At 42.4% G+C, this 17,490-nt stretch overlaps 1 protein-coding gene across 9 annotated transcripts in view; it reads left to right on the top strand.

Moving 5' to 3' along the window:
- Window positions 1–17,490, top strand: part of LOC119973889 (transcriptional-regulating factor 1) — a 274,278-nt gene that overhangs the window by 212,668 nt on the left and 44,120 nt on the right. For all 9 annotated transcript variants that reach the window (XM_038812482.1, XM_038812474.1, XM_038812510.1 and 6 more), the window contains 5 exons: window positions 3,516–3,879; window positions 5,202–5,262; window positions 9,683–9,822; window positions 12,203–12,306; window positions 13,896–13,971. In XM_038812482.1, the coding sequence (XP_038668410.1) occupies window positions 3,516–3,879; window positions 5,202–5,262; window positions 9,683–9,822; window positions 12,203–12,306; window positions 13,896–13,971 (745 nt within the window). The remainder of the gene's footprint in view (window positions 1–3,515; window positions 3,880–5,201; window positions 5,263–9,682; window positions 9,823–12,202; window positions 12,307–13,895; window positions 13,972–17,490) is intronic.

Raw genomic sequence — 17,490 nt, 5'->3', positions numbered from 1 at the left:
CTACCCTCTGAAATGGTCCAGCAGACCACTCCAATCACGGGCAATTGGGGATGGGTAACAAATGCTGGCCTTAGCAGTGATGCTCACATTCCCTGAAAGACTAAGTAAAAAGAATAAATAAATCTGGCTCTTCTACCTATTTCTTTGCAAAATGTTCTACATCTTTGTTAGCAAATTTTGGCATTGTAATTTCTATGCCCTGTATATGTTGAGAACCAAGATTGGTGTGGCACTGACCCACAATTCCTCTTTAAGAAACAGCCGCTAAGTGTAACTATTTGTTTTGGTGCTGCACTTCTTCATAAGGTATAGCTGAATTTTTGTAACAAGTCTCTTGTGCGAAAGCATATCCAGAATCTTCACAGAATCCGTGCGCTTTGTATCAATTGCATTGGCAGTATTTAAACACTTCTTTAAAATAAACTCTTTGAATTGTCAATCGCAGTTTACTTTCCGATCTGTGCTGGATCTCCTTGATTATCCCTTGCATTCGCAAGTACTAATTTGATTGTGAGGTGTAATTTTCCCACAGATGACATGAAGTTAACTGATCTGTACCAGCCTCCCCGGACAGGCGCCGGAATGTGGCGACTAGGGGCTTTTCACAGTAACTTCATTGAAGCCTACTCGTGACAATAAGCGATTTTCATTTCATTTCATTTCTGTAGTTAACCAAGCTAATCTCATCTACCCTTTTGATAATGGGTGCAATGTTGCCTGTTTTCAACAACTATGGCAAAATTTGCATATCAGAGGGGGATTCAAAGTTTATGATCAGGGCAATTTCCATCTCTCAGAATCACAGAACTCACAATGGTTACAGCACAGAAAGAAGCCATTCAGCACGCCTGTGACTGCACTGGCTCTCTGAATTAACATGTTCTTCCTTTTCAGAAAGTAATCCAATTACCTCTTGAATACCTCAATTGAACCTACCACCATTGGACTCTGACTCAAACTTACTGAAGCAGTCAATATTCAGATGCAACAAGACCTCATTTGTGCCACATAAGTGCCAAGCAATGATCATCTGCAACAAGTGCGGATCTAACTGTCAGCCCTTGACATTCACTGACATTACCATCATTGAATCCCCCACTATCAACATCCTTGTTACCCTTGACCAGAAACTAAATTGGAGGAGCCATCTCAAAACCGTGCTATAAGAGCAGGTCAGACGATGGAAATCTTAGGGCGAGTAACTCACCTCTTGACTCCCCAGATCCCATCCACCATCTACTAGGCAAAAGTCAGTAGTGTGATGGAATATTCTCCATTTGTCTGGATGAGTGCTTTTCCAGCAACAATCCAGAAGCTTGATACGATCCAGGACAAAACAGCCTGCTTGATTGGCACCCCACACACCACCTTAACATTCACTCTCTCTGCCACCAATGGCGCAGCAGTGTGTACAAGATGCACTGCAGCAACTCACCAAGGTTCCTTAGACAGCATCTTCCAAACCCACAGCCACTACTATCTAGAAGGCCACGAGCGGCAGTCACATGGGAAAATCCCCCTCCAAGCCACTCACCATCCTGACTTGAAACTATAGCACCGTTTCTTCACTGACACTGGGTGAAAATCCTGGAACTCCCTCCCTCACAACACTGTGGGGTGTACCCACACCTCGTGGACTGCAAAAGTTCAAAAAGGCAGCTCACCACCATCTGCTCAAGGGCAATAAATAAATAATAATCTTTGTGTCACAAGTAGGCTTACATTAACACTACAATGAAGTTATTGTGAAAATTCCCTAGTCGCCACACTCCGGCATCTGTTCGGGTATTCTGAGGGAGAATTCAGAATGTCCAATTCATCTAACAGGCACGTCTTTTAGGACTTGTGGGAGGAAACCGGAGCACCCGGAGGAAACCCACGCAGACACGGGGAGAGCGTGCAGACTCCGCACAGACAGTGACCCATGCCGGGAATCAAACCCAGGTCCATGGCTCTAGCCAGTGATGCTCTCACCACATGAATGAATGAATGTTTTCAAAAAAGCTTCAGTGTGTGCCTGGGGTCTGATACTTTTCCACCTTGCATCCTCCAATATTTTTTAGGATCAATTCTTTTTCTTTTTATGTATAATTGTTCCACACCTCCTGTCGTACATTTGTATTAAGAGGGGATTTTCACAGTAACTTAATTGCACTGTTAATGTAAGGCTACTTGTGACACTAATAAAGATTATTATTATTATTTCTACCAAAAATACTTTGTAACAAATGACTGTGAAGTATTTGTTTGATAGCTCTGCCATATCTTCATCTTCCAAAGCTAGATTTCTCCTTCATTCCTGACCACTTCAATTATCTGTTGAACTGATTCTGTACTTTTAAACGCTATTAAAATTCATTATTATTACCCTCTTTGTACGCTTCTGGAATCAGTCCAGAAATTAATTGTTGAACCTTCACGGAGTAGGAAAAAGATATGGGCACCTAATTTCTTTCACCATATGTTCAGAGTGACTCCTGTTCAACTGAGATTTTGAGCATTTCGGAGAAATAACGTCATCTTAGCTCCTGTCCAACTTTGAAATGAAAAGATGCAGTAAAGAAACCGGTAAAATTAAAAATATTTCTTCTTTACTTCCATCCTCCATAGAAATTTCAGCCACCTAACACAGTTTCCTTCAGCTGACCAGGTATGCTTTTGTGTACCATGGCAACTATCACTTGTTTTATGCTCACCCAGTAGCAGGTATTCTTGGTGGGGTGAGGTGATTCTTCTAGAATTGAGTTTTCAGTTGGAGGGAAAGAAGAGAAAGCGAATACCATTTGCACGTCATACCAGATAACGACAAGCACAGTCAACCAGCAGTGAACCAAAACAACAGTGGGTTCTTTGAAGTTGACAGTCCAGCTATTCCTAATTGTTGGTTTTATTGAGGCATAGGGTAAAAATGGGAAAAAAAATTAAGGTTTAATTATGTGCACAAAAATCCTTGGGTTGATAACTTTCTCATGTGATCGAATGCCAATGCCAGCTGTTCTACTTGTTTTAGAAGGAGTACCGTAACATTGCCTGTTGAATCATTAAGCACAGCTTCAGGGCGCACTATTTGCTGCTGCTAATGGGTCCTTCAGAGGGATGTGTGCATGTGGGTTTGTTTCAATTTTTATTTAATCTGATGCATGCAAGGGTTACTGAATCAAATGTAGTGTTCTGGTTTTAACATGCTTGATTTTTGGTTTGTGATTGCTCTTACTGCAACTAAAGATGATCAGTGCTGCTTGTTTACATGTGTTTTCCTTTGACAGTCTTTTTTTGTGTTTAATCTCATTAACTGATATGAAATCTACAGTTAACGTTGGAGGTGAGGGGGAAATAATTGGTTGGAAAATTAAGGACACTGCCTTCGTTTAAAGGGAATCAGAACAATATTTTCTGATTTTCTCTGGTTATGGAATTAATATTATACACTTACTAACACTTTACATAAGGCATTTCTTTCATTCAAAATCTTCACCCAAAAAAAAACAATAAAATTCAAACTGTGAACTTCTTAGGAAACTGTCCGAAAGTGTCAACTCAGCGGTTCACAAATAGAAGATAGCTACAGATCTCAGCAAGACAAAAAGAAGTATCGCCATAGGCCAGAGCCTCTCTACATCCCTCCACCTTCTATCAACCTCTCTGCTTCATATCCTGGCGCTACGCTGTACCAAAGTCAGCTCCGCTCACCCAGAATCATGGGAGATCACCTGCTGGACAGGACACATGAACTCCCACCCTACACACCGCCCCCGATGTTAAGTCCAGTGAGACAGGGCTCTGGCCTTTTCAGCAATGTCCTTTCATCTTCATATGGTGGCACTTATTCTACACTGCCAATCACCCCTTCAACACCACGTATCCTGCTTGGTCGAGCTCGTGAGTATTTCATATTTAACTTTATTGTGCAGTTACAAACTTTCCATTTGATTAGCTCGGCTTTTTAATTTGGCTTGATTCTAATTTTATTGAGTTTCAAGATACTTATTTTTCTAGATCATAGAATTCTCCTAGTCAAGCAGGTTAACTCAATCTGCTGAATAGCACTTCAGGAAAGTCTAAACACAACTTTTAACTGACTTACATCTATTTTACATATTTTTTGTTTGATTATGGCCAAATACCTGAGCTTCACGTAATACATTTTCATGACCGAATTTGCTGAGTGGGCGAAGACTTCCAGTTTAATGAAAGCATATCTTTGCACTATATTCTGTCTTGGTTCTCAGAGGATGGGATTCTGTGTCTGTAGCAGGATAAATCCTACAGACCGCTCAATATTCAATGCCTCCCAAAGTCTTCTGTATAAAAATGTAACAGCAGATATTCTAAATTTAGATCAAACATTTCACCTAAGTGAAAAGTGATTTAAACAAAATAAGTTGATGAAATTTCAGACTTTGTCTCAAAAGAGCTACAATTGGAAAGGGGCGAATTGTGCTTCTCTTGTACAAAGCCTTTGTCAGACACCAACGGACGCACTTGGGTTCAATTTGGTGTCGCCGCTCAGGGAGAATCAGTAATCCTCCGTCTACAGGATCGACTCACCAGAATGGTGCTGTGGATTAAAGGGTTAATTGTGAGGACCATTTGCATGAACTTAATTTATATTCCTTTCACAAGGTTGAGGGGTTATCTAATTGAGATGTTTAAAACAATAAATGGATTTGTTGGGGTTGATGCAGATGGAACAGTTCCTTCTGCTGGGGATCAAAAATCAAGAGGCAAACTCTTAAAATTAAAGCTGGAGCAATTGGGAATGAATTCAGTAAGCATTATTTTACTAGACATTCGGAAATCTGGAACTCTTTCTCCCACACTGTGGTGAATGCTGGATCACTCGAAACATTTTAAGGACCGACGTGATGGGTCTTTTGTTGGTAAAGTGGTATCGAGGGCTATTGGAATAAAGGTGGGTAAATGGAATTGAGTACATATCAGGCATAATCTAATTCAAATAGACTCCAGGTTGAATGGCCTGCTTGGGTACCGATGCTGCCAAGTATCTTGAAATAAAATGCAACAGTTCCCAGGGCTGGTTAGATTGAAGCCAGATTAAAAAGTACCAGCAGGCCTTTCCTGTAGGTATTTTAAAAAAGACGAACTGATGACTCTTGAGTTAATTTTATGAATAGGCTGTGGTTTGTAATTAAAAGATGACTAAAGAATATCCTCTTATTCCTGCTTTGCTCTGGTTTCAGATAGCATTGATGCAGTGACAATAACTCCTGGACCTGGGGAACAGACGGTTGATATTGAACCGTAAGTGACTTATTTTAGCTATCATTTAACAGAGTAAGAAACTGATTTGTGCACTTCTCTCCCAGCACCCTCGAAAGCTGCAGATTCTACCGCAGTACTGCACTGACAATTCGGATGTTCATACTTCTGACAATACCGTGAATCTCTTCAGTGGATATCAAAAAATATTTGGAAACCTATTTGTATCCCATACGGTGACATAGCGTCATGGAACTGGACTAGTAATCTAGATGCCTAGGCTAATGGGGACAAAGGTTCAAATCCCGCCATGGCAGCTGGTGCAATTAAAATGCAATGAATAAATTTAGAATTGGAAACTAATCTCAGTAACGGTGACTAGCGAGCCATTTAGTTGCTTCAGACTGCTCCAAAGTCTTTTTAAAAAAAATTAAAGTGAACCAGCTGGGCCACGTGGCACTGACCTCTGTACCCGAAAAGACAATGGCACACCCAGCCTGTCGATCTTGCAAAGCCCTCCTTGCTAACGTCTGGGGACTTGTTCTCAGACAGCAGCCTGATGTTGTCACACTCACGGAATCATACATTGCAGACAGCAACCCAGACAACACCATCTCTGGGTATGTCATAGATTTCATAGAATTTACAGTGCAGAAGGAGGCCATTCGGCCCATCGAGTCTGCACCGGCTCTTGGAAAGAGCACCCTACCCAAGGTCAATACCTCCACCCTATCCCCATAACCCAGTAATTGAACTGGGACCCTGGAGCTGTGAAGCAATTGTGCTATCCACAATGCTACCGTGCTGCCCCGACCCAGGCCCACCCAGAGGGGGTGCACAATGGTGTACAATCAGGAGGCTGTTTCCTATGAAGAGTACGGTGATTTAAGTAACGATGTATGTATCATTAGAAGCTAGTGCACAGGTCCAAGAATTAAACAAAAAAAAGTTAATGAAATTTCGGACTTTGTCTCAAAAGAGCTACAATTGGATGGGATGAATTATGCTTCTCTTGTACACCATCGGGAGCACTTGGGTTCAATTTGGTGTCACCGCTCAGGGAGAATAGGTCAACATTGACTTTGGATCCCATGAAGTCTCATGGCATCAATCAAATGTCTGCAAGGCAACGGCCTGCTATTGACCACCTATGCCCCCCCCCCCCCCCCCCACATAGCTGATTAATCCATACTCCACCATGTTGAACACCAATTGGAAGAAGCAAGGACACAAAATGTACCCTTGGTAGTCTGTTCATTGTCCATCAACAAGGGTAGCTTGGTAGCACCACTACTGACTGACCCGGCTGAGTCTGTGGCATGTGGTGAGGGAACCAACAAGAGAAAAAACTGACTTGATCTTGTCCTACTGAATCTATCTGTTGCAGATGCATCTGTCCATGACCATATTAGTAGGAGTGACCACCACACACATAACCCTTGTGGAGACAAAGTCCAATGTTCATGTTAAGGATAGCCTCCATCGTGTTGTGTGGCCCTATGGCTGTGCTCAATGGGATAGGTTTCGATCAGACCTAGCAACTTGAGACTTGGCATCCATGGGGTGCTGTAAGCCATTGGCAGCAGAGTTATATTGAAGCACAATTAACCACCTCATGGCTCAACATATCCCATTATGTCAAGCTTGTTTAATGAAGAGTGCCGGAAGGCATGCCAGGTATACGTAAAGATGCTGCGAGATATGACTATTTGCATGCCAAACAGCAAACGAAAGACAGTGCTAAGCAAACACACAATGAATGGATCAGATCGAAGCTCTGCAGTCATGCCGCACTTAGTTTTCAAAATTGTCCATCATCATTTTTGACTAACTGGAGGAGGAGTTTCCACAAACATCCCCATCCTCTGTAATGGGGAGCCCCGCATATCAATGCTGAAGACTTTCTGATCATCAGTAAGTGCCGAGTGGATGATCCATTTCTGCCCCCACCTCTGCTTTCAGCCAATTCCATTCACTTCACCTGATATCAAGAAACGGCTGAAGGCATTGTATACTGCAAAGTTCCTGCCAACATTCTGGCAATAGTACTGCAGACTCATGCTCCTGGATGAGCTGCATCCTTACCCAACCTGTTCCAGTACAGCTATAACACACGTGTGCACACGGTAATGTGGAAAATTGCTCACTTATGTCGTGGCAACAAAAAGGACCGATCCAACCCACCCAATTACCACCCATTCAGTCTACACTTAATCAGCAAAGTGACGGAACACATTGACAACAATTCTATCCAGCGGCAATATCCTGCTCACTGGTGCTCTGTTTGGGTTTCTATAAGGCCACTCAATTTCTAACGTCATTTTAACTTTGAATCAAACATGGACAAAAGAGCTGAATTCCAGGGAGAGGTGTGATTGACTGACCTTGGCTGTGTATGGCATCAAGGAGCCCTAGCAAAACTGGTTAATGGAAATCATATGGGAAAACTCTCCACAGGTTGGATTTATACTTCGCACAAAAGAAGAAAGTTGTGGTAGTTGGACGTCAATCATCTCCTTCCCGGTGAATTACTGCAGGAGTTCCTCAGGGTAGTGTCCTCGGCCCAACCATCTTCAGCTGCTTCATCAATGACCTTTCCTCCAACATAAGGTCAGAAGTGGGAATATTTGCTGCACAATGTTCAGCATTGTTCATAGCTATTTGTAACTCGGATAATGAAGCAGTCCATGCTGAGATGCAGCAAGAACTGGACAACATTCCGGTTTGGGCTGATAAGTGGCAAGTAACATTAACGCCAAAAAAGTACCAGGCAATGACCATCTCCAACAAGAGAGAATCTAAACATCACCCCAAGACATTCAATTGTATTCCCATCGCTGAATCCCCCATGATCAACATCCTGAGGGTTACCATTGACCAACTGGACTAGCCATATAGAAACTGGCCAGAAGGGCAGGTCAGAGACCAGGAATCTTGCAGTGAGTAACTAACCACCTGACTCCCCAAAGTCTGTCCACCATCTCCAAAGCACAAGTCATGAGTGTGATGGAATACTTGCCTGAATGAGTGCAGCTCCAGCAACACAAGAAGCTCGACACCATCCAAGATAAAACAGCCACTTAATTGGCACCACGTACATTCTACCACCAATGCACAAAGGTAGCAGTGTGTACCAACCACAAGATGGACAGCAGCAACTCACCAAGGCGCCTTGGACTGCACCTTCCAAATTCTAAAGAGTTTTGAGCCTGGGCAGCTGAGGGAGGCCAGCCAGTGGTGCAAAACTGAAATATGGGTTGCTGGAGTCCAGGTGTAGGCGAGTACAGATATTTTGAGGGTTGTGGGGCTGGAGTTGGTGACAGAGATAGGGAGCAGTGAGGCCATGGAGGACTTTTAAAATCAAGTCACTGCTTAACCAGGAATCAATATAGGAAAGCAAGCACTGCGCCACCGTGTCGCCCAGCAAGCACATCGGTGACGTGTGAACAGGGCCTGGGTTCGGACATGCAAACCTGGGTTCGGACATGCAGCAGTAGTGTTTTGAAAGACCAGATTTTCTTAAGAGTCAGGCCAGGAATGCCTTAGGATGGTTCAGACCGAGAAATTAACCAAGAAATGGTATGACATCTGAATCTTGGCGGAAGGCTGCCTTGTTGCTTTGTATCGTTAAAGTTGAAGCCAGACCGATCAGCTTGGAAATGTGAAATGTTTGGTGAAATTAAACAAAATGAGAAGAGGTAACAAAGGAGGATGGGGGTTTCAAAAGCCGATGAGCTGAGGCAGAGGTGGAGTCGGGTGATATTGAGATGGAAATAGGCAGTTTTCATGATGGCACAGATTTGGGAGCATCTTGGGTTAAATCCAACACCAAGTTTGCAAACTGTCTCATTCAACCTCAGCTTGTTGCCAGTTGGGAGGATGGAGGCAATAACCAATGTTTAGTTGGTGGAAATTTCTCACTGGTTGCTGAGCAAGCAGAGTGACACTTTACTGAATTTGGAAGAGTCAAAAAGATTTGGTGGTAATGCAAAGCGTCCAGTGTACATGTGGAAACTGACGCTTTCTTTCCAGACCATTAGAAATAAGAAAGATAGGAAAGGACTTTGGATCGGTCTTTTGGGGATACCAGAATTGATGGCGCAGGGGCGAGAAGAACAAACATTGCTGCCGATATTCTGTCTTTGGTAAGATGTGAATAATTTAATTTATGTTTGTTTAGGTACCCAATTGAGAAGTCGCAAGTTTTTCAAACTGATTCCATACTCATTGAGAAAATTCATTTGACATTCATTGCTGTGTAAAAGATGAATTTCAGCAGGAAGTGTAATTATTTTTAAAAACTAAATCTAAAAATTGTTTGTTTCACCCTGACATCATTTTATTTGAGGTGTTGTCTGATATGGCATACCGAGGATTGTGATTAAAATTTTCTGCAGAGAGGGGTTGTAACCATTTAATCTGTGCTCACAAATACTGAAGTATTTATTCTTTGTTCTATTAGACGAATCAATATGGGTTTGCGGTTTCAAGCAGCGATCCCAACAATGCAAGACAGGGCATTGGTTGAAAAAGATGTCCCCAAAGCTGACTTGGTGTGGCAGCCTTGGTGTGATCTGGATGACCCAGACGTCCAGCAAAAAGGTATAGAGTGACTGCAGCAGATATTGCTTTGCATCTCAGCATGTTACTGAATGGTTTAATTGGGGAATACTTTGGTCAATTAAGTCTTCATCTAAACTGTGGTTCTATATTTAAAGCCTGTTTTAATACCTAGTGCAAGCTTCTGTTTTAATATTATTTCCATGGTGTTACAGACCCCCAAAAGCAATTTAATTGGCAATGACTGCTTGCTCTTGTGGTTCAGGATGTCATTTGGGATGACATCAATGATTTTATTTTTAAATTCAGTTACAACTGGGTCCTGGACTATATTCAGCCTGTGACACCCCCGTGGTCAGAATCCAGGACCCAAAAGGCGCCAACACTTTGGAGCCAATAGCTGACATATCAGGTACTGATATCACCGGACACCAAATCCACATAATGTCAAAATATCTGTCGAGTTGTGGTGAGATTAGAAAGTACTTAATTTCGGATCAAACGGACATATTTTAAAAATGTTTATTCTCATTCTCCCACCCAGATTTTTTGAAATATTTTGTTTTTTTTTAAACTGAAATGGATCCAACTATCTCGGATAGCACATGCATTGTGTGTTGTGCTACTGAACAAGACAGAGCAGAAAGGTGCCTCTTGAGCTGGGTGATCGCATTAGGCTTAACAGTCTTTTGACACATGTGGCTTGGAGAGGAGAAGAGTATAATTGTATTCCTGCTCCTCTACTAAGTGCATGTGTGGATTTCAGATGGCAAGGCATTGCCCAAACAAAGCTAAATAATGGCCACTTCAAGAATGTGCTGCCAGGCCACCTGAGTTTAGCCAGTCATACCTCAGTAGGGGTTCCCACCTCCAGGAAATAAGAATTCAGGGGTGGGTTGTTTGGAGGAGAGGAGTAAAATTTGACTTTCTTTCTCCTTTTATTTGTTACCCTGTATCTTGGCATATTCAGTTTTGAAAAGAGTGGGTACACTATCTTTTAGTTCAGGTACCATGTCTGAGGCTATCACTGGGTCAAAGTTAAGATTTTTATTATCCTCTCCCCTTTTCCCCCCCTGTTGAATACTCTCTGACAGTGCGGCTGGGATACAAATGTATCCTTCAAGAACTTCCACCTGAAATCGCATTTTCCAATTAATTGCAGTACACAGCGCTGGTATATTATCCAAGATTTGTTTTTAAACTTAAAAAATTACATTATCTAATAAAACAAAATCCTTTACTAAAGGATTCGGGGCAGCAGGGTAGCATGGTGGTTAGCATAAATGCTTCACAGCTCCAGGGTCCCAGGTTCGATTCCCGGCTGGTTCACTGTCTGTGTGGAGTCTGCACGTCCTCCCCCTGTGTGCGTGGGTTTCCTCCGGGTGCTCCGGTTTCCTCCCACAGTCCAAAGATGTGCGGGTTAGGTGGATTGGCCATGCTAAATTGCCTGTAGTGTCCTAATAAAAGTAAGGTTATGGGGGGGGGGGGTTGTTGGGTTACGGGTATAGGGTGGATACGTGGGTTTGAGTAGGGTAATCATGGCTCGGCACAACATTGAGGGCAGAAGGGCCTATTCTGTGCTGTACTGTTCGATGTTCTAAAAATGTATATCTACCCAAAATTTAACATAATATGGGCAATCACAACATTTTTTAAACTTTATTGTTGGCTGTGCGATAGCTAAATACTTAGTAGCTGGTTCATCAATTAAACCCATTGGTATTTGTTTTAATGCAGCCCAGTTTAAAGAATTCAATTCAATTTTTTAATGAAAGCACAAGTTATATTTTCTTATGTATTTGCAGAAAAAGGAACCTTGCCTGTACATATTGCCATTTACATCCTCAAAATATACAAAAGCGCTTCACAGATTTTGGAGTTCTTTTGGAGCTATAGAACATACAGTGCAGAAGGAGGCCTTTCAGCCCACCGAGTCTGCACCGACCCACTTATGCCCTCACTTCCACCCTATCCCAATAACCCCTCCTAACCTTTTTGGACACTACGGGTAATTTAGCATGGCCAATCCACCTAACCTGCACGTCTTTGGACTGTGGGAAGAAACCGGAGCTCCCGAAGGAAACCCACGCAGGCACGGGGAGAACATGCAGACAGTGACCCAGGGGGGAATCAAACCTGGGACCCTGGTGTTGTGAAGCCACAGTGCTATCCACTTGTGCTACCGTGATGCCCTATTGTGCAGGTGAAAGCAACCATTTATACACAGCAAATCCAACAAACACCAGTGCGATGTTTTAAAAAAAAGTTATCTGTTCTGTTGTTGGTGAAGGAATAATTGTTGACTAGGAAAATTCCTGTGTGCTTTTTATCATAACAGAGAATCTTCTATTACTTGATTTTGTGCATGAAGTTGACAATATCATTTAAAATTGTATTAACTTGATTTTTATATCTTTTATAGTGGAAGATCTACTGAACATGGCCTGCTCTAGTGTGCTACCAGGAGGTGGGACGAATCGAGAACTTGCCCTACATTGTCTTTTTGAGGCAGATGGTAACATTTTGGTAAGTACAACATTAAACCATGCTCCGATTGCTGGTTTCTAACTGAGATGGCATGATTCTTTTCCAACAAGTATTTAACATTTTATAAAATGCATTCACAGCAGATGGTACAGCTGCTTGTAATTAAAACCAAATGCTTCCATTTCATTTTAGCACAGCAAAATAATTTTTATTTAACTTCCCCAGGACTGTGGTTATCTGTTATGTTACTCGAAGTACAATTGTGGAAGGCCTGCTGATAAACCACTTGGCAACTATGTTTTTGTACATTTTGCAAAAGTAGAAATGTTTATATTTTATTAACTGTAGAGGTAATTAATGGGCCTGAGGAACAACCCTCCAGAAAAGCATCTTTATTTATAGTTTGTCTGCATGCATTGGTTAGGTAAAAGAAGAAAAAGACAATTGTGGAAATGTGAAGTAAAAATTTAAAACATTGGAAATTTACAAATTGATTAGTTCTGGGACCTTTGTTGTTCATAGTATATGTCAATGATTTGGAGGAAAATGTAGCTGGTCTGATTAGTAAGTTTGTGGACTGCACAAAGATTGGTGGAGTTGCGGATGGGGATAGGGGGATATGGACCCCGAAAGTGCAGGAGGTTTTAGTTCAGACAAGCATTATGATTGGTGCAGGCTTGGAGGGCTGAAGGGCCAATTCCTGTGCTGTCGGGTTCTTTGCTTATTGATTAGAATTTAAATAACAAAAGATTAATGTTTTCCTGTGTGATTATTTCTTTTGTCTGTATGTCTGACAGTATAGAATTTAGAGGACATTGTGTGGATCACAGCAATCATCAATCAAGCCTCTGCCATTGGATAGTGACAACAAATAATGGTCAAAATTATGGAATTGAAAAGGAAAGGAAAATTGCAAAAGGAAAAGGCGATTGTACCAAATAAATCAGACTTCTGTTGCTTTCCACAGCAAAATGCATAGATGTCGTTCAGTGTTTTTGTTTGGCATCTGTGTTTTCTTCAGACTACCAGTTTTGCTGCTAAATGTAAAGTAGTCGTGTTCCTAAAAGTTTTAAATTGGATAGCAAAGAGCAGGTACTAAATGTTTCAAGTTGTTTAATGTCGTGTTTTTACTGACATCCCAAAGGGAAGGATGTCAGACCAATAGTAGAACTTTCATGGTTGCATAATTGTTTAGCTCCTTCACTTGTGCAACAACTAATTGATTTGATTCAAATATACTTTCAAGTTTTCTGTCTGTTCATGTGGTGTATTGTTTGAAAAAGATTTTATGAAAGAGTGATGATGTGGCATTAAATATGCCAGAGGACTGAAATTAGCTATCCCAAAAATATTTTGGCACAGGTTTTGGATATTTCATAGTTCATTATGGGAGAATAAATTCTTTGCAATATTGCACTTGAATTTGACAGAAGAGAATATAAATCATTTTGATCATGCCAAGAATGTACTATCAGGAATAACCTAATGGAGTGGTCTCTCTAATGGGTTGAACATAAAGCATGCTATGCTCCCCTGTTCTGTTTCATTTGCTAATTGTGCCCCTTAAAGATGCTACCGAAACATTGAATAAATGTCTGGCTGTTTTTTTCTGTTTCCTTTTTTGATAGGTGGCTGTGGAGATATTACTGATGAAAATGCCTATTAAAACCAAATCTCATCCACTGGCAGATTATCATTATGCTGGTAAGTAACTTGCCTTCCAGCTACTGTGGTGTTCTCTTGGGAACATTGGATTTTGAGCCACCAATGCTGACTTATCAAAATAATTATCACTGGTTTTGCAATAAGTACATTGAAAGTAGTGATTATTTGTTTGGAACATTATGTTGATCATGCTGATGGCAGAATCAATAGCCAAGTGCTACAGAAGAAAAGAAAGACTTGCATTAATATAGTGACTTTCACACCCTTGATGTCCTTTTTTTATAATAAGGAGCAATTTAGCATGGCCAATCCACCGACCCTGCACATCTTTGGGTTGTGGGGGTGCGACCCACGCAGACATGGGGAGAATGTGCAAACTCCACATGGACAGTGACCCAGGGTCACCGTTGATGTCCTAAAAGGATTTTTCAGCCTTTTGTTGTTTTGCCACTACACTGTTATGATCAAGGAAATATGGTGTTACCAGACCGGACCCCAATTTGCATCAAGAAACCACATGAGAAGTCCAACAATGTTTCAATTTGTGAAATTATGAGGAAAGGATTGCACAATACGGATCTTTTATATGAAAACAAACTTTATTATTAACACAGGATTAAACATATTAATATCATAGAAAATAGCTTTACCATGAACAAGTCTTAATGTAAAAGGAAACAGTTCAACTGTTAAGTTATACCGTCTCTATCTCTAATCAAGCAAGCCCATTACAGGTCAGAAGCCCTTGTAAATAAAGTTAGCAAACACAGGGATACTTTCTGTACTTTGGTGTTGAGATTTCCTTTCAGAAAAAGAGAGAGAGACCCTTTCAGGCACAACCTGGAACTCTGCTGTCCTTGTTAGACTAGAAAAGCCTACAGCTAAACTGCTTGCTACCGATCAAAGATTCTTGCCTTCATCACAGTGGCAATCCCTTTGCGAACAACAAGCTCTCGCAAATAGCAATATAATAATGACCAGATAATGGTTTGTGATGTTGATTCGGGGATAAGTATTGGTCAGGATATCAAGGATCTGTAAAGGAAAAGCAGAACACTCTGATTCTGGAAAAACTGAATTAAAAACAGAACTGCTGGAAATGCTCAGCATGTCTGGCAGCACCTGTGAAGGGTGAAACAGAGTTAACACTGTTAAATATTTCTCTTCTTCAGAGCCCAGAGCTTTGAAGAAAAGTCATATTCGAATCAAAGGGCGGGATTTACCAACCAGTTGAACTGTTTCCTTTTACATTAAGACTTGTTCATTGTAAAGCTATTTTCTATGATATTAATATGTTTAATCCTGTGTTAATAATAAAGTTTGTTTTTCGGCGGCAGATAAGGCCTGCCAGTGGGATTTACCCACCCATCCCGCCGCTGTCAATGGGATTTCCCAGTGACTGCCACCCCTTGTCGCCAGGAAACCCAAGCACCAGCAGGGGACCGGAATAACCCGTTGTCGGGAACAGCCGGTAGAACATAAGAACTAGGAGCAGGAGTAGGCCATCTGGCCCCTCGAGCCTCCTCCACCATTCAATAAGATCATGGCTGATCTTTTTGTCAACTCAGCTCCACTTACCAGAACCCCGCTCACCGGAATCTTTTATTCCTTTACTGTTCAAACATCTATCTACCTTTGCCTTAAAAACATCTAACGAGGTAGCCTCACTGCTTCACTGGGCAGGGAATTCCACAGATTCACAACCCTTTGGACCCTTTGAGTGAAGAAGATTCTCCTCAACTCAATCCTAAATCTAGTTCTGTCTTGCCAGCTGTCATGCTGCTTGGCCCGCACCACCACCCCCAAGCCACTTTGGGGAAAGCCATATTGGGGGAAGAACAGCTACTCACTTGCAAGCATAAAATAAGCAATGAAGGTAATTAACAGGCCAATTAAGGCCATTGGTTAGAGGCTGACTTGAATTTTTCAATTGGTCGATGGGTCTCCCACAGCATTGGGAGCATGGCAGTTGTTTGGGGCTAGCCTCACGATAGCAGGCCAGCACTCCAGGAAGGCTTCCTACCTTGCCTGCCTCGCCATGGTTGTGGCCACAAGTTGTTTTCCCCCAGAAAATGGTGGGACAGCAGATAGAACATAGAACATAGAACAGTACAGCACAGAACAGGCCCTTCGGCCCTCGATGTTGTGCCGAGCAATGATCACCCTACTTAAACCCACGTAACCCGTATACCCGTAACCCAACAATCCCCCCCATTAACCTTACACTACAGGCAATTTAGCATGGCCAATCCACCTAACCTGCACATCTTTGGACTGTGGGAGGAAACCGGAGCACCCGGAGGAAACCCACGCACACACGGGGAGGACGTGCAGACTCCACACAGACAGTGACCCAGCCGGGAATCGAACCTGGGACCCTGGAGCTGTGAAGCATTGATGCTAACCACCATGCTACCGTGAGGCCCCTGTGGTCGTTTTATTTACAATTTCTTCAAAGTGCTGAGAGCTGTCTCAAGGTAGAGGTGCCATCTCTCTCCCATGCATCCAATAGCAGGCTGCAATCCTGGAGAACCTCCTGTTGGCCCTCCTGCTCAAAGTGCCCTTCTGCAGTCCTTAGTTGTATGGCTCGCGCTGCCTCTGGCCACTAATTGGCCAATTCAGGCTAAATGGATGTCCGTTAACTGCTCCTGAACTATTTTGGTAGTTCCAACTAATTAAACTAAGTTTAACAATTTGAGGGACAAATTAAAAAGGACCACTTCTTAAAGGGGCATTTCCCTAAACAAAAACAAAGAATTTGATTTATTATTGTCACATGTATTAGTATACAGTGAAAAGTATTGTTTCCTGCATGCTGTACAAACAATGCATACCGTACATAGGGAAGGAAGGAGAGACTGCAGAATATGATGTTACAGTTATAGCAAGGTGTAGAGAATAGATCAACTTAATACGAGGTAGGTCCACTCAAACGTCTGATGGCAGTAGGGAAGAAGCTGTTCTTGAGTCGGTTGGTACGTGACCTCAAACTTTGGTATGTTTCCTGACGGAAGAAGGTGGGAGAGAGTATGTCCGGGGTGCATGGGGTCCTTAATTATGCTGGCTGCCTTTCTTTCGTGTCCACCCACACGCACAATCGAGATCTTCCATACCTGCTGGGCACCGCAGGGTCCCCAGCTACAATGAACAAGTTTTGTTTCAACGCTATTTGTGATGGTTAATATTTTGTCCAGTGCGATTTTCACGTTCGCACGGGATGGGATGTAAACTGTCGTCAGGATAACGGAGCTGAACTCCTGCGGAAGGTAGCTGGGGCAGCATTTTAGCATCAGGTATTCTAGGTCAGGGGAGCAGAAACTCGCCAGTGTTGCTACATCTAGGCACCAGGAGGTGTTGATTAGGAGGAACTGAAACTTAAAAACATTGACTCAAAAGACGATTAAAAGGGTCACTAAAGCGCCTCAGACCCTGCGGTTCCCACCAGGTATGGAAGATCTCGATTGTGCGTGTGGGTGGACACTGCATGCACACTCTCCAGGAACACACAGCCGCAAATGAAGGCGTGGAAAGGGGCAGACAGTCTGGCTGGATGACTCC

The sequence above is a fragment of the Scyliorhinus canicula genome, chromosome 1 (assembly GCF_902713615.1).
Source record: "Scyliorhinus canicula chromosome 1, sScyCan1.1, whole genome shotgun sequence".
Lineage (NCBI taxonomy): Eukaryota > Metazoa > Chordata > Chondrichthyes > Carcharhiniformes > Scyliorhinidae > Scyliorhinus > Scyliorhinus canicula.
Note: the sequence above shows the minus strand (reverse complement) of the source record. Positions and strands in the feature narration are given on the sequence as shown.